Source organism: Anoplopoma fimbria, chromosome 8 (genome assembly GCF_027596085.1).
Source record: "Anoplopoma fimbria isolate UVic2021 breed Golden Eagle Sablefish chromosome 8, Afim_UVic_2022, whole genome shotgun sequence".
Taxonomy (NCBI): domain Eukaryota; kingdom Metazoa; phylum Chordata; class Actinopteri; order Perciformes; family Anoplopomatidae; genus Anoplopoma; species Anoplopoma fimbria.
In genome coordinates, this window is record NC_072456.1 from 12,253,143 (window position 1) to 12,278,057 (window position 24,915).

General features: G+C 40.6%; 1 protein-coding gene across 1 annotated transcript in view; it reads left to right on the forward strand.

Moving 5' to 3' along the window:
- The window catches only part of hmcn1 (hemicentin 1), a 79,111-nt gene that overhangs the window by 20,574 nt on the left and 33,622 nt on the right, over nt 1-24,915 (forward strand). Inside the window, exons 6-32 of the mRNA XM_054602116.1 lie at nt 83-189; nt 4,396-4,516; nt 4,656-4,919; nt 5,006-5,150; nt 6,109-6,230; nt 9,113-9,382; nt 12,135-12,276; nt 12,479-12,606; nt 12,977-13,090; nt 13,311-13,469; nt 14,323-14,514; nt 14,593-14,688; nt 15,889-16,016; nt 16,104-16,248; nt 17,371-17,483; nt 18,413-18,572; nt 19,564-19,729; nt 20,255-20,382; nt 20,829-21,080; nt 21,292-21,387; nt 21,580-21,774; nt 21,929-22,059; nt 22,942-23,089; nt 23,317-23,443; nt 23,532-23,686; nt 23,818-24,096; nt 24,623-24,904. Coding sequence (XP_054458091.1) covers nt 83-189; nt 4,396-4,516; nt 4,656-4,919; nt 5,006-5,150; nt 6,109-6,230; nt 9,113-9,382; nt 12,135-12,276; nt 12,479-12,606; nt 12,977-13,090; nt 13,311-13,469; nt 14,323-14,514; nt 14,593-14,688; nt 15,889-16,016; nt 16,104-16,248; nt 17,371-17,483; nt 18,413-18,572; nt 19,564-19,729; nt 20,255-20,382; nt 20,829-21,080; nt 21,292-21,387; nt 21,580-21,774; nt 21,929-22,059; nt 22,942-23,089; nt 23,317-23,443; nt 23,532-23,686; nt 23,818-24,096; nt 24,623-24,904 — 4,365 coding nt within the window. The remainder of the gene's footprint in view (nt 1-82; nt 190-4,395; nt 4,517-4,655; nt 4,920-5,005; nt 5,151-6,108; nt 6,231-9,112; nt 9,383-12,134; nt 12,277-12,478; nt 12,607-12,976; nt 13,091-13,310; nt 13,470-14,322; nt 14,515-14,592; nt 14,689-15,888; nt 16,017-16,103; nt 16,249-17,370; nt 17,484-18,412; nt 18,573-19,563; nt 19,730-20,254; nt 20,383-20,828; nt 21,081-21,291; nt 21,388-21,579; nt 21,775-21,928; nt 22,060-22,941; nt 23,090-23,316; nt 23,444-23,531; nt 23,687-23,817; nt 24,097-24,622; nt 24,905-24,915) is intronic.

Consider the following 24,915-nt stretch of genomic DNA (forward strand, 5'->3'; position numbering starts at 1 on the left):
AGAAGTGTTAATAATTCATTTGTATCAGTCAAAGCTGCACAACAGGTGAAATATCGTCTCAGTATTCATGTTTGGCCTCCAGGGAAGATCGTGGGGAAGAGTGACGGCCTGACTGAGCTCCTGCACATTCCCAACTCTGCCAAAGTTGTCAACATCAAGGACCCACAGCCTGGGATGTGGTCTATCAAGGTAAACAATTCATTCTTTCAGGGAATGTGTGTAAAATTACAGGCTTCTCCTCACAATTCCCAGAGTTGAGCTGTCTTTTAAAAAGACTTACTGCAAATAGTTCAGTAGAGTAACCTTGAAATTAGGTCACAACTCACACTCGGGAGGGAGCTGCACCCTTGAGGAAGGTTCTTAAGTTGAATTACTGCAGTAATATATCAGCATGTTGAGATACAGTGATATGTTATCAATATAACATGCATGGCATATGGTGAAGGCATCTACAAGCACACAACAACATGATCAGATGGACACATTTGAGCACAGAGATGATTTTCAAGACAGCCCTGGTAGATGAAGATAAAGTATGTTCAAAGACACTGCTGTCAAGGTAATGTGCTACATTTTTGTTTCGGCCACCCTTCCTGTTGTTTGCCCTTTGCAGAGTTGAAGCTGTTTGCACCCTGCTGACTAGGTAAAAAAAAAAGATCACACATTTGACTGCCCGCACTGTCAATGCCAGATGTTGTGAAATGACAAGCATTTTTGCCTGAGTGATTTGTTGAAGGGGCCCCGGTGGCCCCTGTATTCTCTGTAGACCCCTTCTGGGACACTTCTCTGCATAACTGTGTTATGTGTTAGAGCCCATTTGATTTACAGGGGAGGAGATTAGATGGAAAACTGTCATCTCTGAGTTTCTTCTCAAAGAAAAATGCAGTGTCGAGGAAAACAGGATGCCTTAAAGATTGGATTTCCCATGATTTGTTCTGGCACTTCTACACTTCTAGTCTTGCCCGCATTTACATTTTTTGGATGTAAAAGTATCTCAAAAAGGTAACATGAATGGGGAATTTACATTTAATAAGTAATGCATTTTTGTTTTTGGACTGAGATTGATTTACTGTAAAGGATGGAACAAACCCTTTCCAGCTGTGTCTACACTTAACCCACAGGTTGATCTCATGCTGTGGTCCATCACAAAACACCGGTGTAAGGAGCCCTTTCTCTGTTCACACAAAATGTCAGGAACCCAACATTTCTTTCCTAAGCTGTCATTTTCCTCCTGTGTTTAAGAGACTAGAAAACACTCCTGAGTAGTTTGCTGACCTCTGGAAGACCTTTTCAGGTTCAGATCAATTGTTTGGACTGGATTTTTGGCCTTCATAACACCCTGTTTTGTTTCTATTGGGGGTATTTGTTAAATAGAAATGTTGGGGTTAAAAGATTCCGAAAGATGAACAGTACTGCATCACTGTGTGCTCGCATTAACCTCATAACAGAAGTCTTTGATTGAGGCCTTTGCTATCTATTCAGATATGGTGAGCTGTACCATCCTCCTGTCTCATTTTTGTATGTTGCCTCTCATTTCACTCCCTGTCTCATCTTACTTCATGAGTATCTCTCAGTATCACATATCTTCTTTTCTGTTTCCTCATGCATCTTCCTGCAAAACACATTTACTCCTCTAATTATCTCCCTCAGAGAAACCCAGGTGGATTTTCTATTCCTTCTCTCTTTACACCAAACAAATCTTGTTTTTTCCCCATTTCTCAACTTGGAAACTGGCCCTTTTTTTCGACCTCAGTCCCCCACACCACTCTTTCTGGCTTGCCAGCTAAAAATATCTCCCTCTCATCTGCAGCCGTGTTTCCCAGGACATCGTAAGAAATGTGGATAAATACTGTTCTGCCATGCTGGGTTTCAGTAAAGCTAATAGACCATGACACCCCAGTGTAAGATCCAGGCCATAGATTGTCTGTGAAAAGGAATTTGATCAATTTTAATCTGCCTTTAATTGGCTGTTGTGGTGGAGTGTAGAAGGTGGGCTCACCCCAGTATCACCGCCTGCTTCTTCAGTTTTTCCCATAGTTTTATACCTTAATGACCTACTTTATATTCACTTTGTGCTGAATTCAGTAAATTCTATGACTATCACTAAGTGTATTCAGTGTGCAAATAAGTGTAATCGATGTGCAATAAATTATGTAAATCTGTTTCACACTAGGAGGAAATTATACCACGTGTACACAGACAGATGCCAGTCAAACAGTGACCCTGTTGACTGTTTGTAATGTGAAAACACTGCTACATTTAAGAAATGAATTATCTTCATTGGTAGTGAGCAGCTCTTTTATTTGTGCTTTGTGGGACTAAAGTGACTGTGTGTTAGTCTTTGTGTGTGTGTGTGTGTGTGTGTGTGTGTGTGTGTGTGTGTGTGTGTGTGTGTGTGTGTGTGTGTGTGTGTGTGTGTGTGTGTGTGTGTGTGTGTGTGTGTGTGTGTGTGTACGTGTCTGACTATATGAGACATCCAGGTGAGACCTCTTCGTGCTGTGGTGACCTCAGCATTGATGAGAGCATTGGAGCTGAATTGAATTTTATTGCCCATGATAACAGTTTAGCAAGGCTGTAATTTTCAAAGCATGCAAACAGCTCAAAGGAAGAGCGCCGGTAACGGGCCCTCCTCTTGTTCTTTGTGTCTGCTTTTTCTGCTCCTCTCTCGTCTTGTGTGTACACAGCACACAGATATCCTGCTGAACACAAAACAAAGTATAAAATCATTTGAATAATGGATGGAAAGAAGCAGGACAGTTGGACCTGGAAGGCTTTCTTTTGCCAAAATGCATAGAAAGACTTAACAATGTTTTTGGACTTCACACAACATATTTAAGTTAACTTCATCCTGTTCCATCTTGCTGCTTAATGATTTACAAATTAGGTCTAAATGCTTTACTTTGATTGTAGATTGCTATTATATATTTTTCACACATATTGGGAAAATAAAAATACAATAGCGCTAAATCCTTACAGCCTTAAATATACATTTGTGTAATTGAGAGAGAACTTTATAACATGAAGGCATTGCTGTTGCCAGTGAGAGATTTGGTATATTGACATGAATGGAAAGGCAAATCAGAGCAATTCATCATCATAGTACATAAAACACATTAAATAAATGTTACATAACCTTTAAAGAATCTCAAATCAGTGTGTCTAGGTCAGTTTTCTTGCAAATCAAACCGGAAGAATCACAGAAGGTGTTCAGTGTAAAAATCTGTATCAGTTATCTGATCCTGGCTGTACGTGCTAATGAACGGCGTTAGGGTGACTGGTCAATCTGTCTGGGTGTGTGTGAAATTAGGAAATGAGTAGCTTTAATGACAGGGACCCTTCTTGTCTTTGGTAACAGCGTGACCTTTAAGTGACCTCTCCCCTAATTATGGCCTCATTTACAACCAACTAATGACCCGGGGTAATTCCATGGCAGCCATTTAAGCAGGTTCGACGACCACAACATGTATTGTTTTCCGTGATGGCAGGCATTAGCATTTAAGGCTGTGCTGGATCCCCTTTGTCCTCGTTTTACCTCATTGTTGGAGCGATTTCACCTCTGGCTTTGTTATGTGTCTGCCTAAGTGCACCGCTCTACCCTATTTGGTGGTTTTCTAAGCACAGGGAAGTTTATGTCAGGTAGAACTCAGTAATTGAATGAAATGAAACTCTTTCATTTTAGGCAATTGCAAATAACAGTGTAGGTTGGCGTGCCTCACTCAGCATTGTGAGTCAATGTCTGTGACACCTCCAAGGTGTTTTACCTAAGATGAGGAGTTTCCACCTCTCACCAACCTGTATTTCATTGTAATTACTCTGTCTATATTTCTTCAGAGCTTCAAAAGACCTCCACTTGATACACCATGATTATAGTGGTCGTGTTTGTTTAATTAAAGTATGAATATCAGACTGAATGGGTCATCTCTGATTTGATGAGGTTTTATAAGGTTTGCTAGAGTGTTTGGCACTCGACAGTCAGCCTTGACTTACTTAGAGTGGCTTGTCTATACATGCAGGGATGGTTGAAGTACAAAAGGCTGTAACCCATCAGTCCCAGTCCTGTGTCTGTCATTTAGACCACTCAGTGCTGCCTTTTGATGAAAAAGCTCTCCTTTCTTTTGTTTTCTTGAGTTGTATGAAATGTACCACCATCAAGTGTCAGCCAGGGTTTTTGACCAAATCAGTTTGGAACAACATTCTTATACTACTTATCAAAAAACAGTTTCTAAATAATAAAGATGTGGCCTCAAAAAAATACTTTTTTCCATATAGATACTGATCTTTCACTGGAATTCATCATGGAAGCCAGAAACACAGACGTACTAACCAGTTGTTCTGACATACAACCAGAGTCCTGTACATATCTGTAAATATATATGTGACCTTTCTTTGATACAGACGTCAAGTGAAGGAAGACACTCAGTCCGTATCTCAGGTCTCAGCACCATTGACTTCCGAGCCGGGTTTTCCAGAAAGCCCACCCTGGACTTCAAAAAGACCTCCAGTAGGCCAGTTCAAGGTCAGTAAGATCAACCTTACCAAATTGGAAAAAAGATAGTCATCACCACAGCTGTTTGCTTTAGCTCACCTGTGGTGTTCACTTATATTCTTTAGCTTTTGGACATTTCAGTATACAGTATGTTATACGTCTTTTCCAGGTGTTCCCACACACATCCTTCTGAACACCACTGGGCTATCACATCCTGCTCGGGCTGACAGGGTCGAGCTCCTATCAATCAAGGGCGAAGTAGTCAAAACTTTGCCAATCCGTTACTACCCCGACCGCGAGCCATTCGGCCTCTGGAACATCACAGAGTTCATTCCACCCAGCGAGGCCTTCTTCCTGCGAGTGAAGGGATATGACAGGGACGGTTTCCCGTTCCAGAGAGTCTCCAGTGTTTCCTTCTCCGGCATTATACCTGGTTAGTTATGTCACCCATATTTAGATGTGTGGAATTATTAAGTAATTTGAGAGATTAATTGTTATTTGCCTTTATCTGTCTTTTAGATGCCCCTAAGGTGCTGATGCCAGCCATAAGTCATGGTTATTACCTCCAACGTGGGGCTGTCCACTGCCAGGTAGAGAGCCTGATACCATTCACTCTACGCTTCAGCAGGGATGGGAGACAACTTGGGATGGACCAGCTCTTCAGGTGAGCAGGGTTGGGGGGACTATGTGTTTAGACACCTGCTTTTTAGTTCAAGCCAATGAATGTAAAGTCAATTTTATTTATGTAGCTTCTGATATCACAAATTTGCCTCATCAGAGTTTACAGACTGTGCAGCATTCAACACTCTCTAAATCCTCTAAAGTAAAAACTCTGATGAGACAGATTAAGGACCCTTCCTCTGTTGTTGTTCTTCTATAATAAAAGCAAAATCCCAAAGGTTAGAAATCAAGAGGAGAAAACATGCTGTTGAGTGCATACCTCTGCCAAAACTGTGTAACTGTCAATATATGCCAGTTTGATGTACTTTAATCATAAGGTTGTTTTAATCATGTCCCATTTCCAACGTGTTTAAAGTCAGGCGACACATCTGTTATGTTCCTAGCCACCTTTGAAGCATCTCAGAAGATAATTTCTGCAACATATGTTTAGTCAGAACTGTATTTGTTCAGCAGCTGTATTGGTAGCCCTTCCTCTACCTTAGCAGGTTTTGGTAAAGCTATGCGGTCGAGTTCAAGCTGAAAATGAGCCGGTGTTGGATTGGGACAGTGATGAAGGGTTCGCCCCCTCTTCTCTCAGCCAAGAATTTGATGATGATATGATAGTCTGTTTCGTATTACATGCTGAGAAACAATAACACTTTGGCCAGTAGCTGATGGTTCCACATTTCCTGCAAATCTATTGATACCTTGTGAGAGATTACTTTCCAGCAGGCAGAAAGACAAACAGAATGGATCCAAACTGTGCTTCCTTCCCACCTTCCAACTCTGTTGGAGGGTAAAGTTTAAATATTGTGTTTCCATCTCTGCACTCCTGTGTGGCTAAATCTGATTTGATTTCCAGCTGATCAAGGAATGAATTATTAGAAGATAAAATGGTTTCAACATTATTCCCAAGGAATAGTGAAGATAAAGGTATTGAACATACTTTATTTTGATTCTAGTGAGTCTGACAATGCATCATGGGCGATAGCCCAAGTAACTCTGAAGGATGAAGGCTACTACGAGTGTATTGCTATCAGCAGCGCTGGGACAGGAAGAGCTCGCACCTTCCTGGATGTATCAGGTAAGCACACATACCAAGACTCAATCACGCTGTCACAGGATGATAACAGCGACTTATTCAACATATTTGGTTATGTTCTTGTAATGCAATAATTAAATTACAAGCAGGCATATAGCGTGGTCCTCAGAAAATCTAAACTGTCTGTCAGCACAAATCGACTATGTAGAGTACTACATTGACAACTAGTAACCCTATTATCAACAAAATTAACTGAAGCAAAATGAATTTGCAGAATATCAGACAAATTACATGTTAAGACACTATTACAACATGTCAGAGCGACTCGCTACATAGACAGCAGTGTTGACTTTTGTCAATGAACTGTTATACTGTAGATAATATTAATTCACAGTTTATGGTGAGCTACTCTCCAGCAATGTGTGTAATGAGCCAGGACTGTCAGACAGGAAAGCTTATGGGCTGGAAGCATTAGACTGTCATCAAGTGTAATTGTTGTATTATTTATGAGAAATTTAAAGTCCAACTGATATTAAATTACATTTTGTTTTATCTGCTACAACATACATACCTGCTCTGTAAAACACAACCTATGTTCTACTTTAAGAACAAAAAAATCAGAAACCAGGAAGACATTTGAATTTGATATTCTTTTGATGCATGACGGTCCCCTAGTTTTGCATTACTTCAATGGAATACAGATACTAGGTATCCATCTACGTAGATGTGTTCCTTGCTCTTCAATACAATTAAGCGCAAGGAACACAAACACAGACACGGAAACAGCCCTCCAGCCGCCTGAACAAAAGGGGCTATTTTAATTTTTCCCCAAATACTTTTTTCTTCCTTTAAGTGATACATTTAAAAAAAAAAATTGACATTATTTTATACGTCAGAAAAGGGCTGACTTTGATCTACTGATTCATGTTTAGACAATACTTTTTGTGTAATGATGCAGCAAATAGTTTATGTCATGCACGATAGGTTTACACACATGCTTTCACACACAAACTCACACTTACAATTTGGAATCCAAGCGTCAGTTGATGTGAGTTGTGTTTCACTGGGTTCAAGGTCTCCTGCTGTGGATCACATGCAGAGAACCTGCATGCTGGCAGATTTAATGTAGCTTTAAGGAAAATCTGACCCTAGCATGGTGTTGTAATCCATGCCTCACAGCGATCATGGCATGGGGTTTATGTTATGATATGTGTGCCTGATTTGTAATGGAATGTAAATATAATGTAAGATGAGAATACATATAAAGCTGTAAGTAAGTTCCAGGCTTTGGACCAAGAAAAAAACATTTATAGTATAGTTTAGGTGGCTTTACTGTGACTCTTAGCACACTTTCAAGACAACAGCACCACAATGATAAATGCATTACAATTTAGGATCTCACAGAGAAATTCGTAATCCATGTAATAAATTACTTGCATGGTTAGTTTTGTGATCATGGAAACCAGTGGGATCATATAATGATTTATACCTTTAATTTCACCGCTGGGGAAAAGAAAAAACAATTTTTGTCTTTTCCAAAATTCTCTGCAGTGCGTTTATTTCTCAGTCTGAGCCCTTTCCATTTCGAGACCCCAGAGCTGACACCACATGAGTCCCAATGCTGTCGTTGAAAATCTCCTTGTCCAAATTTCTTTTACCTGCTTTGTGAAAGTCACTGGAGCGCCATCAACATGATGAATGCCAAGCAGAAAGGAAGAAGGGGGAGTGCAAAAAAAAGAGAGTGAGAGGTAGTTGAAAGACACTTTTCTGAAACAGAAGAAGGAGAGAGGGAGCCAGGCAGGGATTTGTGTAATGTCTGAGCGTAACTCATTATTGTAACTCACCCACCATGTTCACAGTCCAAAGGTGGAGGTGGACTTAGTTTGTCCAGCTTTTACCTCTTATGATGTCTCTAAAGTTGGGTAAAGTTAATCCGTCTCAGCCACCACTCCAACCTTTGTCTTTGGTACTCTTAACAGGATGACAGGCCTCAACACTTAACATTTGAACACACAGAAATACACATAATACCCACTTAGGTGCCAAAGTTATGTCCTAATCTCAAGGACCGATGCTGAAATCTTCAGCATTCTCCTTGTATCAGTGCCAAAGCCTCTGCTACCTCTCTTCACTTCCATCTTCTCTTTCTCTCCCATTTTCCCTGCTTTGCTTTGGCTCACCCTTGAAAAAAATATTATTGAAGACACACTTAGGCTCATGGGATTGTTTTAAAGATGGTGATGAACGAAAAGACAGAAATAGTGGAAGAGAGAGAGAATAATATAGAAGATGAACATGAAGATCAGTCTAATAGGGGTTGTTTGAAAATTACATTTCTGTCTAAGATAAGCTACATGGAGTACTTAAGAAACGCTCACAGCCAAACACACACTGTAGTTTAGACACACATCATATGAGGATTAGAAAGACATCAATATGCTGGATTTGGTGAAGAAATATGGATTATTTAAACTGCTCATGCAGATGATGGAGGTTCCTACCAGACAAGAGCTACATTCGTAGAACCTCTAAAGTGAAAATTTGCATTTGACTTACTTTTGTTGTTAAATGGGTTCTCCAGCAATTTAATATTGAATTGTCATAAAGTTGGTTGACAGATTAAATAAAGAATAGTCAAAATGGAAGCAGCAGATGCAGAGAAATCCTGCATTTCCCATTATGCAACTGGAGAGCTTCTTTCATTAGTCCCTTCCAGCCTGGTAATCACCAAAAATGTATGTTCCTTCTCAGATTTTTACTTAATGTTATTTTACAAAACATTGGTTTGGTCTGATAAATTGTTTCCCATGACTGGAAAATCTATACCTACGTAAGTATCAGCAAGAAAGTAACAACTTGCTCAAAATTCCTGTTTAGCTTTCTTTATACTGTAAAGCCCACAACATTATTTTCTCGTCCTGCAGAGCCGCCTCCAGCCGTCACAGTCGAGGGTAACGTGACCGTGTCTCCTGGCTCCGGTGCTGTACTCACTTGCCACGTCGTCAGCACGGTCAGCTTCAACCTCACCTGGCTGAGAGGAGGTCACGATGCCCGCCTGGACCCACAGGTGCAAGTCTTGAGCAACCTCTCGCTACAGGTGTCCTCAGTGACCCCAGATCACTCGGGCTGGTATGAATGCATCGCTATAAACGAAGGAGGGGTGCAGGCAGAGCGAATCTACCTCACAGTGCAAGGTGAGTGGTGTGTGTTTAATATGATTCTGTGGTGTGAGATCAGAATTGTGTGAGAAGTGACATCGGAAACAAGTTGTTTTTAGTGTTCAAATACACATCATCCTACAACAACTGGGGCTAATAGGCCACAGTTGAACTTTATTCTTGTTACTGGTGTATGTGTGTGCGCTTACCTGGTCTAGCAAGACTTTTTTCTGTACGTGATTTATACCGTGTTGGAACAGAACTCTTGGCAAACACAACCCCCTTACCAAATAGACCATTGTGTCCCAAGTGCTTCCCTCCCCCAGTTGCCTATAATTCACCCTAATGCTTTATGGGACGTGTGAAAATTGTTTATGCTTGACCCTCAGGCAGCACTAAAGTAGGGATTTCCATCTCGAGACATCTGTCATACTCCTGTTCCTAACACTTTACTGACACTGAATCAGGAACACTGTGTTGTACAGAGTATCGCTGGCTATCTGGCTTGCACCACAGAGCATCGGCCAGAGCTTGGCCAGGAAATGCTGATGTAAAACAGCAACTAAAACCTGCCATTAGCAGATGATTTCAGCCAGAACACATTGACGTGAATCCAGGAGGTATAGAGGGTTGAAAGAAAGTAAGTGAGAGCAACAAAAAGCTTTGTTTTACATAATCCAGTCGAAAAGAACATCCAGTTTTATACAACCATCAGTCCCAGAAGAAGTTAATACAAAGACCATATTCACATATTCTTTCTCTTTTGGAACAACAAAGAAATAGTTTCACTTCACCTAAAGCTTACTTTTTTTCTTGACCTATTTTCTTGAGTATTTGAAAAGTTCACTGTGATTTTAAGAGAACAGTTGTCTCTGCAAGGTAAACCAAGCACAGATAGAAACATTGCAGGTTTAATACCACTGCTGCAGACAGGGTTGGAGAGGAGCTCTGTCATTTGGCTTGTCTTTCAGATAAGTGACACAATTTACCCTAAAACATTTTTCCTGGTTTAACTGGATACTTTTCTCTTCATCTCCTCACCTGTTCATCATTTTTCGCATCATCCTGTCACTACTTTCTTAGTAATTCTTTTCTTTAACCAATTTCTTACTGCTTCTTCAAGATTATTTTCTCGGCCTCATCTCTTTTTCTCTCTAAAACATCTGTCAGCAAGCACCTTAGGGTTTCCTAATTACCCCCTGGTCGGACCCATCCTAGTTATTAGTCTCACTTTAAAGTGAGTAAAGTCTGCTGTCATCTTACAACACTTTGACGGAACACAGTGGAACTTGTTCTGCATGGCCACATGCCAACAGAAATAGGATGAAGAAGAGTTGTAGCTGTTTTCCTGCTGTTTTAGTGCGGAAGGAAATCGGTAGGAAAACAACCTGAAAACACCATTGAGGTTTCACATTGTTGATGAGGGGAAGATAGTCAGGGACCAAGGGAAGTTGAGATAGGAGGGGGATGCATTGTAAGTAGGAGTGAATGTATATGAGCGAGGCAGAAAAATGGAGCAGGTGATGAAGGGAGTGCCAAAGACAGGCTTCTCTCTGGAACATTAAGGCTGCTGCTGAGTCAAGATAGAACAATGTGTCCTCCCCCTCAGGAACCTCCTTGTTCCTGAACTCAGAGGTATCCCTGCCCCCCTTTAGAAGAAGCCTTTGAGAATAGAGGCCAGGTTGGCTGTAAATAAAGTTGTTCCAACGCCCTTAATTTTGACCTTGTCCCAGTTGTACAATCAGCACAGTACAGCCTGAATACTGTGTCAGATTGAGGTATTTCAATTTGTTATAAATCAAGGTTGTAATATATCAAAAATATTGCCTCTACGTTTATTGTCAGCATCTGGTAAATGTGCTGTGTTTCTTTAAATGCTTGAAGTTGAAGCATCAGTACAAAACTCTCTACATTCATGCACACCTACTGTACTCAGGTATGTCAACCTATTGAACTTTTGACTACTGGCCTTCTCTTATTACAGTGGTTACCATCAGCCAACCCACAAACACTATCATACACTAGATCATAGATGGCATGCAAGGAATAAATAGTTTGACTTACTTTCCTCCTTCTGGTCATAGGAAAAAAAAAGACCTCACAATAAATCCCTCTCTGGCATCTTAGATGGACACAAATTGTTATTTTCTTTTTTTGGAAAGGTTCTGTTTCTCCATTGTGAAGACTATCTCACACTGTGTTTTCTACAGTTTGGAAAGAGATTTTTCTAGCAGTGGGAATAGAACAGAGAAAACATGGCTTTGAAGGGATGAGTTACAGTACACATCGTGAAGCAATTGAAAAAAAAAATTTGAGACCCAGCTTCTCTGGGTCTGGGTTCAATATTCCTCCCTGTTTTACGAATAGAGAAGTAATGAGGGGGAAAGATACGCTGTGAAACATTATTAGTTGAAGTAACAGCCATCACTCTTCCTGCTACAGTGACAATAAAAGTTTATGCTCTGTTACATCTCAAGGCTGCGCCTCATTCAGGGTTATGGAAAAAGTTCCAGACTTGAGAACGATATATCCATAACCTTAATGATGGGAGAAAATATTTTATTTCATATTTTCACATTGAGATTGGTTTTCACTTTCACATATTCTTATTGTGACTGTTTTCAAAGATAGATTATGTCTAATTGATTTATTTAGTCTGTGAAATCATGACAGTATACTAGGTGAACTGAATTAGACCAATATTGTTTAATTGTTTGATCTGGCAAATTTGTATCTTTGTACCTCTCTTTTCCTTAAATAAAATCTTATCTTATATATTTTCCTATAGAGGTGCCCAGGGTTTCAATAGAGCCCCTGAATCAAACCTTTACGGCAGGAGAGGAAATGAGGATCAGATGCTCGGCCAGCGGCTATCCTCCACCCCGTCTAGTCTGGACCCAAAATGACATGTTCATCATGGCATCCAGCAGGTGAATTAATCTCCTTCCACGTGAATAGATTTGAGGGCTTTTGTGTTTCTTAATTGTGTTTGTGTTTAATAATATCAATCAATCAGAATAACTTATTTACTTATTCTCTTTCCCATTATTCCAGTCATGCTTCCATGATCACTTTTTAAACTATCTCTGATATTTCATGAAAAATACTGAATTCTGTGTTTTGCGTGTTCAGACTCAGGATGACTCCTGATGGCACACTGGTTATAAGAAACATGGACAAAAAGGATGGAGGAGTGTATGGCTGCCTGGCCAGCAACAAGGCTGGCACAGACACAGTGACCTCCATCCTCACTTACATTGGTAAGTGTCCCAGAGCACATGCATCCATCCATCCATTAGCTTTACCCACTTATCCTTGAGAGGGTCACAAGGAGGTAGAGCCAATCCCAACTGACATTTAGTGAGAGGCGGGTTACACCCTGGACAGGTAGCCATTCAATCACACACACATACAAACATAGAGACAGGCAACCATTCACACTTACATTCACACCTACAGGCAATTATTAAAAGAGTCGCCAGTTAACATAACCTGCATGACACAAAGCACATCCAGTCAAATGGAAATGAATAAAGCCGACATTTACTTCAATATACACATCTGCATTTCCATTTGCTCTCTCTATCATACTGATGTTCTGTCTGTTGTTCAACAATTCTCCTCCCCTAGAATCTCCCGTGGTGACAGTGGCTTTGAGTGATATTCTCATCGGCATTGGAGAAACCACAGTGATGGCCTGTTCAGCTTCTGGAATCCCACAGCCCGAGATCTGGTGGTACAAAGGTAACACCTGAGGAGAATAAATACAACAACAAAAACAATATATCACTGGACAAATTAAAAACCTAAAACCATAAAAAACAATTTTAAAATCTCAGCGTGGAGCTACAGTAACGCCCCCTTGGAATATCAGAAACTTTTACTGTTTTTCCCACAGTTGATCACACAATCCAAATAACAACTAAGCTGACCACACACCACTATTGTTTGTTCTGATTGCTAGGTGATGTCCAGCTGCATTCATCATCCCTCTTGGATGTGGACGCGTTAGGAGGTTTACTGACAATCAAGGAAACCCAGGATGTCGATGCTGGAGATTACACCTGTGTAGCTGTCAATGCTGCTGGCACCTCGTCAGGAAAGATCTCTCTTGACGTCGGAGGTGAGTGGCACCCAGTTTAGCTGTAAAAGCACTAATTAGTTAAATGAACCCAGAATAAGACCATAATAAATAGGAAGATTACAACCTGTGTAACCTTACCATGGATGTGACTGTAGAGATTATAAGTGATGGAGTCATTTATTATTTCTTGTGTTGCAATGTTACTACAGGTAGCTGTTTCCTGGTTTGCTTCATATACCCTTTAACCCTAAACGGTCAATGAATTGGGTGTTATGGCTCACAGTAAACAATAGTGTGTGATGTCTGTTTATAATGATACAAAGGCTGCCTTGGTGCAGTTAATGAACGATGCCTTTGCCAGGCCAGAAGCACGTGTCTGGTTTACACCTAAACAAGGTCACACAGGAGTGTGTCAATATCCTTGTATGGTTAACTGTGCAAGCTAGACTTTTGTGCATGCACAAAATAATGTGCATGTGTAAAATATATAAATGAACCAACAATTTGTAAAATATTTGAAGACAGTGTGTTGATTATGTTATTTCATCATTGATTTTCATAATAACTGAACTTTATTGGATATTATTTAAATGTTGTGATAGACATTTTATCCAAGATGTTGGATGTGTTATGTAATAATGACTAGAAATAGAAGTGGTTTTGGGGAAAATGCCATTATGAAGTCAAAGCAGACTTTTGAAAAAGTGCATTTTGAAAAATAAATGTCTATTATGAAATAACAATGAAGTCCTATATAACACAATATATTTAGCATTTTTTATTTATGTGATTATTCATTATAACCAGCTTGATTTTCTATAGAATGCAGTATATGTGGATGGGTATCCCCAAACTTTTTGACCTTTTACATCTTTAACCTTGATCTTTCCAGCCACACCCAAGTTCACCCGAGAGCCATTTGATGTGGCGATGGACATCGGCTCCAATGTGACCCTGCTGTGCCTCGCCCAAGGTCACCCCAAACCACAGGTCACCTGGAAGAGAGAGGACGGGCTTTCAGTTTTCAACAGGCCCCGTGCATATGGCACTATTACACAGAGCGGGTCAGGTCTACATATCCCCAGTGAGTTTTTTATTGGGAAACATATTATACATTTCTCTACGTTTATGCCGACATAAATAATATACCTTTTTCTCTCAGACCTGTGGGTGGAGGATGAGGCGGTATATGTCTGTGAGGCTCACAATCACTTTGGCAGGATTCAGGCCCAGGCAAGAGTCACTGTGACTGGACTGGGTAAGTGCAAGTTTTGCCTCTGTGACTCTCTGTATATTTACTTCTTAAATAGTGGAATGTCTCTTAATTCTTAAATGAAAGATTGGTATTCACAGAAAAACAGCTGTTCTTTTTTATTTCCATCTGTGTGCTCTCTAAGTTATTATTGATTAAACCATTATCTTAAAAATACCCTAGGGGAAATTAATCATGGTTTGCATGCAATAAGTTTTGTGAAAATGAGGAATACAGAAGTGTAGCGGAACTGAAAAAGTGCTCAGACAGGCCTGTCTGCCTTGAAATGCATATACACACCCACACATGCTCACATTGCTTCATACTGACTATGCATTTTTTTATGTATGTCTAATCAAAGATCCTATCTTATCTCCATGGCCAGTACTTTTTCTAAAACAATATACAGTACCGTTGAGTGCCTATGTGCTGCATGTCCTTGTGGATGTGTGTGTGTGTGTGTGTGTGTGTGTGTGTGTGTGTGTGTGTGTGTGTGTGTGTGTGTGTGTGTGTGCCTCTGTTTCAGTCATAACATGTGAGTGTGAGTTCATTAGCACATTTCAATGGGTGTGTTTGAACACATGGACCTTGTTAAACACTGTTTCTATTTCACCTTTTTCTTTACAGTGGAAACACACTGAGCTCTTATATGTGGGCCAAAGGTTAGAAACCACAGTCCCACCCAGATGACATATTACTGCCCCACTACCCCATTTCTCTACTGACAACGTTGTCTCATGAGACACACACACCCAATGCAGAAGCACATGTAAAGTACCTTATTTGGACACTTGTGGAAGTAGAGAGCAATTAAGTTGACATGCATGTGTATGTGAGTTTTGTGTGTGTGTGTGTGTGTGTGTGTGTGTGTGTGTGTGTGTGTGTGTGTGTGTGTGTGTGTGTGTGTGTGTGTGTGTGTGTGTGTGTGTGTGTGTGTGTGTGTGTGTGTGTGTGTGTGTGTGTGTGTGTGGTTTTGCTCCCAGGTCATTCAGGGCGGTCGTCAAATTTTCCTCTATGACACCCTCTATCACAACCTACACAGATGACATTAGCATTGTCTGAGTGAACACAGCCAATCTATCTAGACAAATGTGGGCCATTATGTGTGTGTCATTTTCATGAAAATGTCCCTGTCATCCTCTCAGCATCCCCTTTTTATTATTTTTTCACACAAGCCCTGTATAATTGTTTGCATGGTATCTGCAGTCTCGCCTGTCATAGCGATAAGTCCAGCTGTGCTCAGTGTAATCGAGGACCAGCAGGTGACTTTGCCCTGTGTGCTATTGGCTGGGAATCCGCTGCCTGAGAGACAGTGGCTACACAACTACGGCTTGGTGAGGACAAACAGATTTGACACAGTTTGTCTTTGTTTTAAATAGCCATTAATTAATTTGAACCACTTCAACCTACAAATCTTTCAGGTGACCTCAGACCAGTTTGTGACAGTTAGGAGGGATGGCAGTCTGCATATTGAGAGAGTCCGGCTGGACGATACGGGTGACTACACCTGTTTGGCTGAAAACGTTATTGGGGCCAGCAACCATACCACCACTGTCAACGTCTATGGTAGTGTACAAAAACTAAAATACAAACTATAAACAGACATGCATTCTAGCAGTTGGTGTCATTACTTTGATGCAAATGTAACAATGTGCCTAAAAAGGAGAAACAGAAGATCCAAAGATAATGCTTTTGTTGAAACAGCAACATTTTACTTTACCTCGCCCTATTTAGCATTAATAGGCAGTATATAAACATTTAATAAACGGTTTATCAAACTATAGTGTCAGATTCCTGATATTGTATATACTGGGATACTTCCTAGAACGTAGCCTTAGTTATAGTTATTTTTACTTGGACTTGTCTGCTATAACAGGTCGAAACTTATATGGAAAAGGCTTTGCTTATTGCAAATGTTTAATCAGATATGAAATGCCCCCTGTGTTTTCTTTTCTTTTTCTTTTAGTCTGTTAACTCCTACATTCCTCACTGTCCTGTTTAAATGTATCCTCTACACTGCAGAGGGCTCTTAACCTCATGAATAGGATTATCTATAAGGTTGCATTAAATCCGGGCCGAGGGTAATGGCACAGTGAGAGGGGAAAATGTGCTCTCCATTTATACTAAAGTCAGTGTTTGCCAGATTCTACCAACTTAAGTGGGAATGGTCCGCAGCATCTCCGTAAAAGCACTGACTCAGTCAGTCCTTTTCAGCTGTAAATACACAAAGCATTGGACATTTACACTATGTAGGTCAGTGTTTAGTTACGTTTCCCATAATAATCCCTGAGATATACTTTCCGTAGAGCGTACATAATGCAATGTACGTGCAAAGACTCCAGATAGAAGACCACCATGCAATATTGGTGCGTTTTGTATATACCGTGTGTGATATTGTTGTTTAGTTTAATCACATTTTTCATTTCCAAGAAGATGCTTCAATCCTCCCAGGGCTGATCTTTTCTGCAGATTCCCAGAGACGTAACAAACAGCAAAAACAAGTCAAATAGTAAGAAGGAAGGAGAGAGGGAAAGGACAAGTTAGAGAAGAATAAAATAAAAGACACAGAGAGAGAACCAAACGCACAGTAGATACAGAGTACTTAATGCATCTTAATGGACAGATTTTACAAATACTCGATGAATGTATGTATGCACAAAAAACTAATATTTTTTTCCCTGTTTCCAGTGATTCCTACCATTCAGTATGGCCCTCAGGTGTTCAGCACAATTGAGGGCACACCCATCACTCTGCCCTGCCGTGCCAGTGGAGTACCCACCCCTGACATTACCTGGACTAAGGTATAGATTAGCATCAACCGTCTGAGTACCTGTTTTAGTATGAAGTGGGGTGCTGTTTTCCTGCCACTGAAGAACTTAATTTTCTCTTCATCAATGGCAAAATAATAAAATGGAGACTCCACAACATAATGCTCAGTGAAAGCTTTTATGCAGTTTATTTGGATTTGATTTGTGTACAATTTATGTGTGGCTGAGCAGTTTTGGGCAGTTATAACCTTAACTTGAAAGTGTCCAGATGTGGATGCACAGTTTTCAACTACAGGGGAACAGATCCTTGTGTTATTTTTTGTCATAGGTCAGCATTTCTATATATTTTGATAGCACATGATAGTCTGTCTGGGATTACATGTATGTGCCTAATGTGCTTCTCCATGAAAACAGCTCTACATGTATCCATTAGCCTTTACAGTGTGCTCAGTCTTTACATGGGCACTTTTGTGTGTTAGTGTGTGTGTATGTGGACGGTTCCTCCCTCTTTTCCATCTTTTACGCTAGTTTCTAGGAGTTGTAAAATTGATGCTGTTAAAGTGAACAGGGCTAGAGGGACACATGAAACTAGACCCTGCTAAGTTGTGCACCAGCTGTGATTTCCTCTGATTCTTTTGCTGTTCTCTATAACATCAATCAAGTCATGTCAGATCCAAAGGGACAGTACAGAGACGACATGATCCTGAGGCACTGATTTAACATTTGCTTTGTGTTTTAGATTATTTGATTGTATAATATATACTACATGTATATGGAACTTGAAAAGTTTTTATTCACAGCCTTCTTATTCATCAGCAGCAAAGAAAATCAAACCATAAATTTCAAGAACCTTTAGTAAGTCAAAGCACTCCTTGTTGAGCACCTTGACAAGTGTTAATAAAGCTGAGTTAATGAAACAGGCTCTGGCCCCTGCCCTTTCCCTGTTGTGATTTGTTTTGTAGGGTGGGGAGCTGATGTACTTGGGTGGTCCAGCCTTCTCCCTGGATTCTGACGGCAGCCTCCTCATCACCTCCCCCTCTGGAAATGAGACTGGAGAGTTCATCTGCACAGCTACCAATGCTGCGGGCTACGCCTCCAGGAAGGTCCAGCTCACTGTCTATGGTAAAACTCGTCACCAGCTTGAGGCTGGATAAAGTCTGTACAAAGAGAATGAAGCTATATGTGTATGTTTAATGTCAACAATTTATTACTAAAATAATTCAAAAGATAAATGACCCTGATCTTTGCCAAGAAGACTAGCAGCCTCTAAATGCTGGCAAACTACATTACAAGTCATGCCACTTCGAGGATTTTGTAAAAAAAAATTACTTCACAGCACAAATATAGATGGTTAACACTACAAAACAGGAACTATTATCCATTATTTTGGCTTAATGGTTTTTACTTAATTGTAGTTTAGCTTGTACATGTGCAGATCCGGTGTCCTCAATGAATGTTATTGATTCTTAAAGCCAATCTTAAGGCCAAACTTCTGAACTTAAGTGTTTCTAAATCAAACAACATGCTGTCACTCAAAGTCATGGCCCAATTACAATAGCATATGCATGAAAATGGCCAGAGCTCCAGTGCTCAGCAGGTAGTTGTCTCAAAGTTCTTCTCAACCAATCCAATCGCCCCCATGTGGTGTTGTGTGAGTTCATAGAGGAGTTGTATATAGTTTTCAGAAAATAGGGTCACAGATATGTGCCAACCTGCTCTCCACTTTTTCTATTTAAATGAAACAGCTGGTAGAAATTGCAGTTACCTGCAAGACAGCTATAAATGCAGGATTTTAAAGTTAGCCGCTCTATATAAATATATAGAAAAGGCTTCACTGACATTGCGGGCAACAGGTTGTATGACTTTGTACTGTATATGTATAGGCTTATAAATCTACTGAGAGCAATGGCAGATCATTTAAAGGAGGAAGGAACAACACCAACACTCATTGCAACAAGAGGCAATCTTATCAAAATCTCTTAAAAAAAAAAGCATTTTCTCTTATTAACTCTTTGTTTGTATCTTTTTACTTAATAAACATAGTCTGAATTTGTCACATTTATATCTAAGAACTTTGATTTGAGTCACTGTTTCTGTGTATATGTATGTCCAGTCCGTCCAAGGTCCAATGTTGGTGGAGCCGGAGGCTCAGCTGAGCCGATGAAAATGTCAGTGATTGAGGGTGAGGACGCCATTTTACCATGTGAGGTCCACAGTGTCCCACCTCCCACCATAAGCTGGGCCAAGGAGAGGCAGCTCATCTCACCTTTCTCTCCGAGGTAAAATTCATACAAAACCCCTTGCTCACTGCTGTAGGTACAGTTTTTTCACTAAATTCAACCTTTTGGACACACACCTCCCTGCCTTAAATTACACCCCAATAAATCATTTTGTACATTAACTATAAATAAACATTTGATAAAATCATATTTTACTGACTCTAGGCCCAAAGTTAGATTTGCAGTTCTAAAAGAGACCCCATGGTGTCTACATTGCTGTGCTCTGTGTCTGGACTCTTCATAGCTTCAGGGTACAGTTTGTGATTTTATAAGATGACTGAGTAATCATAGGCTTCTCTGTGATCTGTTGTACCTACTGTCACAGCACCTACAATTGTGGTTGATGGTGGATTATTAACAATGTTGGAGTGTCTGTTGACAGAAATGACTGAAATAGTCATTGAGTGAAGAAATCTGTGTGTTTTTGCTTGTTTTGTAATTGGAAGCTTTTGTAATACTTTGTACTCATACTTTCACTTTACATTTTATTGAATTGCTGCTTGTGTGTGTATGTGTTCCTCCCAGGCACACTCAGCTTCCCTCTGGCTCTATGAAAATCTTGGAGACCAGAGTGTCAGACAGTGGACTGTATGTGTGTGTTGCCTTGAATATTGCTGGCAACTTAACACAGTCCATTGAGCTAAGTGTTTTGGGTAAGTTCAAAGATCACAAACACACAAGCAAATATTTAATCATAATATTATCAAGGGATTCCTGAGCAGCAGTATCACTTGTTTATGTCATGTATGTAAGGATTCCTGTTTCTCTAAGTGTACTATGTTTAGGTAAATTTAAAGGCACTATCAAAAGATCACATTATGAAACCTGCAATCATTTAGATCAACATTTCTGACTGTTTTAATGCAATTGATGATTTTCATCACATAGCTGTCATGTAATTGATTGTATATAGCTGAACAGAATTTAAAACTACCCATGCAATACTCACTACTGTCATTACATAGAATAACTACTGAATGACAGAAACACATACACTATGGAATCTTCCAGGCCGATGTACCTGTGTGATTAATAACATGCAGGTGCAGAGGAGGAACTAAAGTACATTAAATCTGGTCCTCTGTCATCTGTCCTGCAGTGCCCCCCAGTATCCAGGCAGGACCCAGGGTAATGAAGGTTCAGGTGGGTCACCATGTGGAGCTACCCTGTGTGGTGAGAGGGGTCCCAGAGCCCACCCTCACCTGGACAAAGGATGGTAGGAAGTACCCGGTATTATCTGATGGCAGCCTGGCACTGAAAAATGTGGGGCTAGCTGACGAAGGAACCTACACCTGCACAGCCACCAGCACTGCAGGCAGAGACGAGGCTCGAGTACGGCTTCTTGTGCAAGGTTGGTCTCAGTTAATGTCTTTATCCCACACACTTGCACTGTGTTCATTATACATATGAGTGTTGAATAGTTTTCAGAGTTGTATATGTCAAGAAAATGACATGTGCAGCACAAAACATTGCACACATGCTAAAGTAAGACATAATGTACCGTATATTCATGCATTTTGTAGTCTGTATTTGTCATTAATTATGGGTTTCTGGGTTTTCAGTGCCCCCTGTGGTCGAGGTGTTGGAGCCGCCCTTCAATAGTCCTCTGCAGGAGAGAGTTGCAAACCAGCGTATTGCATTTCCCTGCCCTGCCAAAGGTACCTTCTGATATTATAAGTAATTAGATGATAGACAATAATTAACATTCACCTACACTTATATCAAAAGGTAAAAGTAAGATTAAAGTTAGTTGAGTAATTATAACTGTCTCATAAAAGTATACACTTTAATAATGACTATGTCAAATATAATGTATTTTTATCCTTTCACTAACTTCTTCTCTATTTAAGGTCTTCCCAAGCCAGTGATTCGGTGGTTGCGTAATGGCCAAGAACTGACGGGTGATGAGCCCGGTGTGTCCATTCTGGAGGATGGTACACTGCTGATTCTGGCCTCTGTGTCACCACTGGACAATGGAGAGTATACCTGTGCTGCTGTCAATGACGCTGGATCCACTGAGAGGAAGTACCAGCTCAAAGTCAATGGTGATTGACCTGTTCTCTATGTTTCTGACCTGTGACTTTAGAATATTTGCTTACGCATCACTAAAACAGTGTCTTCTATCTTATATTAGGCATACATTTGATTCCGTGGAAACAAATGCTTAAAGCTCGGTAATCCCTTTTGACACCTCCACAGTGCCCCCAGTTTTCCGTGACAAGGAAACCCCAGGCAACGTGTCATTGGTTCTGAGCCAGTCCACTAGCTTGGTGTGTGATGTCATAGGAAGTCCGACCCCTGTCATCACCTGGTACAAGGATGGGACTCCGGTAGGTCAAATCCCATAGAATATGCTGTTAACATATATTATTTTTACAAAAAAATGTTATCAATCGTCAGTCACTTTTAGAACACAAAGAAGATTCATTTTTGTAATACACATACTATCACTATCTTCATCATCATCATTATTAACATCAAAGACACAGTCTGAGAGATTAGGTAACATTCTGCCTTATACATTTCATAACCTCTACTTAAACTCTGGTCGAGTAAGTCATCTACAAGGATTGGATTACAAACTTTACAAGCATAAAAGTGACCTTTCCTTTCATTTATTTAGTGCTCATAAAGACTCAATGAGCTCTGATCACAGGGTACATCGTCCAAGAGAACAGACATGCAACCACTTGGATCCTGTGTGTATGTGTGTGTGTTTGTAACAGAGACCAGCCAGGCCAGCCATGGAGGCAGCATGGTCAAAGCTGTAATGGCAGAGTAATTATGATAAATTGATGCGAGAACAGAGAGTTAGAACACACTTTGCTGTAGCATCCCAGTTAGCTGGCTGCTTTTTGTTCCCTTGGCTGCCTGACAAATTATTCCTGCAAGACACAGATGGGAAAATCAGTTATTTTACTTTAATCTGTGAGTTATGAACAATCTCACGAAAGAAGAACTTTGAATGTTTTTGGCTCTAAGCAACAATTTAAAACTTTCATGTTTTGTAATCATATTATTTGGCTAAATGGATCATTGGCTCTCTCTCTCTCTCATTCTGCTTGAATTGTAAGCCGCAGCTTTTTCAAATTTAGATCCATTTATCATGATGTCTTGCAATTAGCCCCATAATTACTGTCAAGCAGTATTTCCTAAATTCTAAATTCTGCTGTTGTTTTTGTTTAATTCAGTTTATTTATGTTGATCGACAGGTTGTTGCTAGCAACAGCATCCAGATTCTTGACATGGGAAAAACCCTGAGACTACTGAAGGCAGCCACAACAGACGGAGGAAGCTACAGCTGTCAAGCGATCAACATCGCTGGCAGCGCAGAAAAGGACTTCTTCCTGGACATACTGGGTGAGTAAGAGCAGTCAGCAGTTGTATACGGAAACTCCCAAGAATTACAGTTAATGAATAATTGTGTGCAGACATGTGGACAAACAACACTTTTAATTATATCCACATTAATGGAAAACCATTTTGCACGAAAGCAGCCACATATGTAGGACTCATATGCTTTCTCAATTAATCAATTTATTGATGAGTCAGCTAATATGCAATGATACCTTTGCTCTCTTCCCCAGTCCCACCAACCATTGTAGGGTCAGGCTCTCCCCGAGAGGTTTCAGCCATTGTGAAACAGGAGATCAGTCTGGAATGCATTGTGCAAGGAGTGCCCTTTCCCACAATCCAGTGGTATAAGGACAGGAAGTAAGTGCCCTCTAATATACTTACCGTCTCTATTATGGTAAGAATTATCAAACAAATCGAATAAACTGGGTTTAACTTTTGTTTCTAGGCTGGTGTTTCTTGGAGATCCCAACCTAGAGGTCTCAAACAGGGGTCAGGTTTTGAAGATAAAAAGTGCTCGACTTGGGGACAAGGCCCGCTACCAGTGTAGTGTGATGAATACAGCGGGCAAACAGTCCAAGGATTTCAACCTCAGTGTCTTTGGTGAGTGTGGATTTTGACAGATCCTATTCAGTCTACTTGCAAAGCCTACTCTTTATACGCTAACCTAATGTGATTAAATACAGCTGATTTACAAATTTCAGATTAGTAATTATTTTGTGCCATTGTTCCAGTGCCCCCCTCCATCAAAGGTGGTAACATGACCTCAGAGACCACAGCCCTGCTGGACACGGTGGTAACACTGGAGTGTGAGGCACGTGGAGTGCCGCTTCCCACCATCACCTGGTACCGAAACGGTCAGGCCATCCTGTCCAACCGACAACTTCAGTATGTCGAGCGAGGCCACTACCTGAAGATTCCTCGGGCACAGGCGTCAGATGCTGGCCAGTACACCTGCAAGGTGACCAGTGTGGCCGGGAGTGCTGAGAAGAGCTATGAACTGGATGTCTACTGTAAGAACCTGACATCTGACACCTGATAATCTACAGACATTATGCTTCTTACTGTGCTGCTGTATTTAAGTTTAAAACAAAAAACTCATCTTAACTATCTACAGCGCATTTTGACATTAAAATTAGGTTTTCGACTGAGAAACTCTTTAAACACTAGTTCCCATTGTCTGTCCGCATTTGCAATCATTCTCATATGTTCTGGGCTCTGAGGCTTATTATTGTATTAATCAGAGCTTTAAGACATTTGGTTTCACTCACAAAGCATAAAGACATTTGCAGCAGTCACGAATAATTTCAAACAGCTGTGCATAGTGTGCGAACAATTTAGTGTAAAAGTAAAATCCTTGATCCTTGAAGAGCACAAAAATGGATACAGAGTGGAGGACATGATGCATATAGCAATTTTACATGTTGTTAGCTGATGAAAGCCTTGAGTGTGATATGTAAATAAGATATCAGTCAAGTGGAAAAGTCCTCTAAGCTTAACCCTCCTTTTGTTCTGTTTCTCTGTTATGCATCCCCCCAGTGCCTCCTACCATTGCAGGGGGTGATGACGGGCCAACTGAGAGGAAAGTGGTCCTCAGTAAGCCTCTGATTTTGGAGTGCGAGGCTGGGGGACACCCTCCCCCCTCCCTCACATGGCTGAAGGATGGAGTTCCTGTGCGTAACGGTGAAAGTGTCCGTCTTCTCGAGCAGGGGAGTAAAATAGAAATCCTCTCAGCCACGGTGTCAGACTCGGGACGCTACGTCTGCATAGCTACAAGCATCGCTGGAGAGAAGGAGGTCAAATACGACGTCAAAGTTTTAGGTACAGAAACA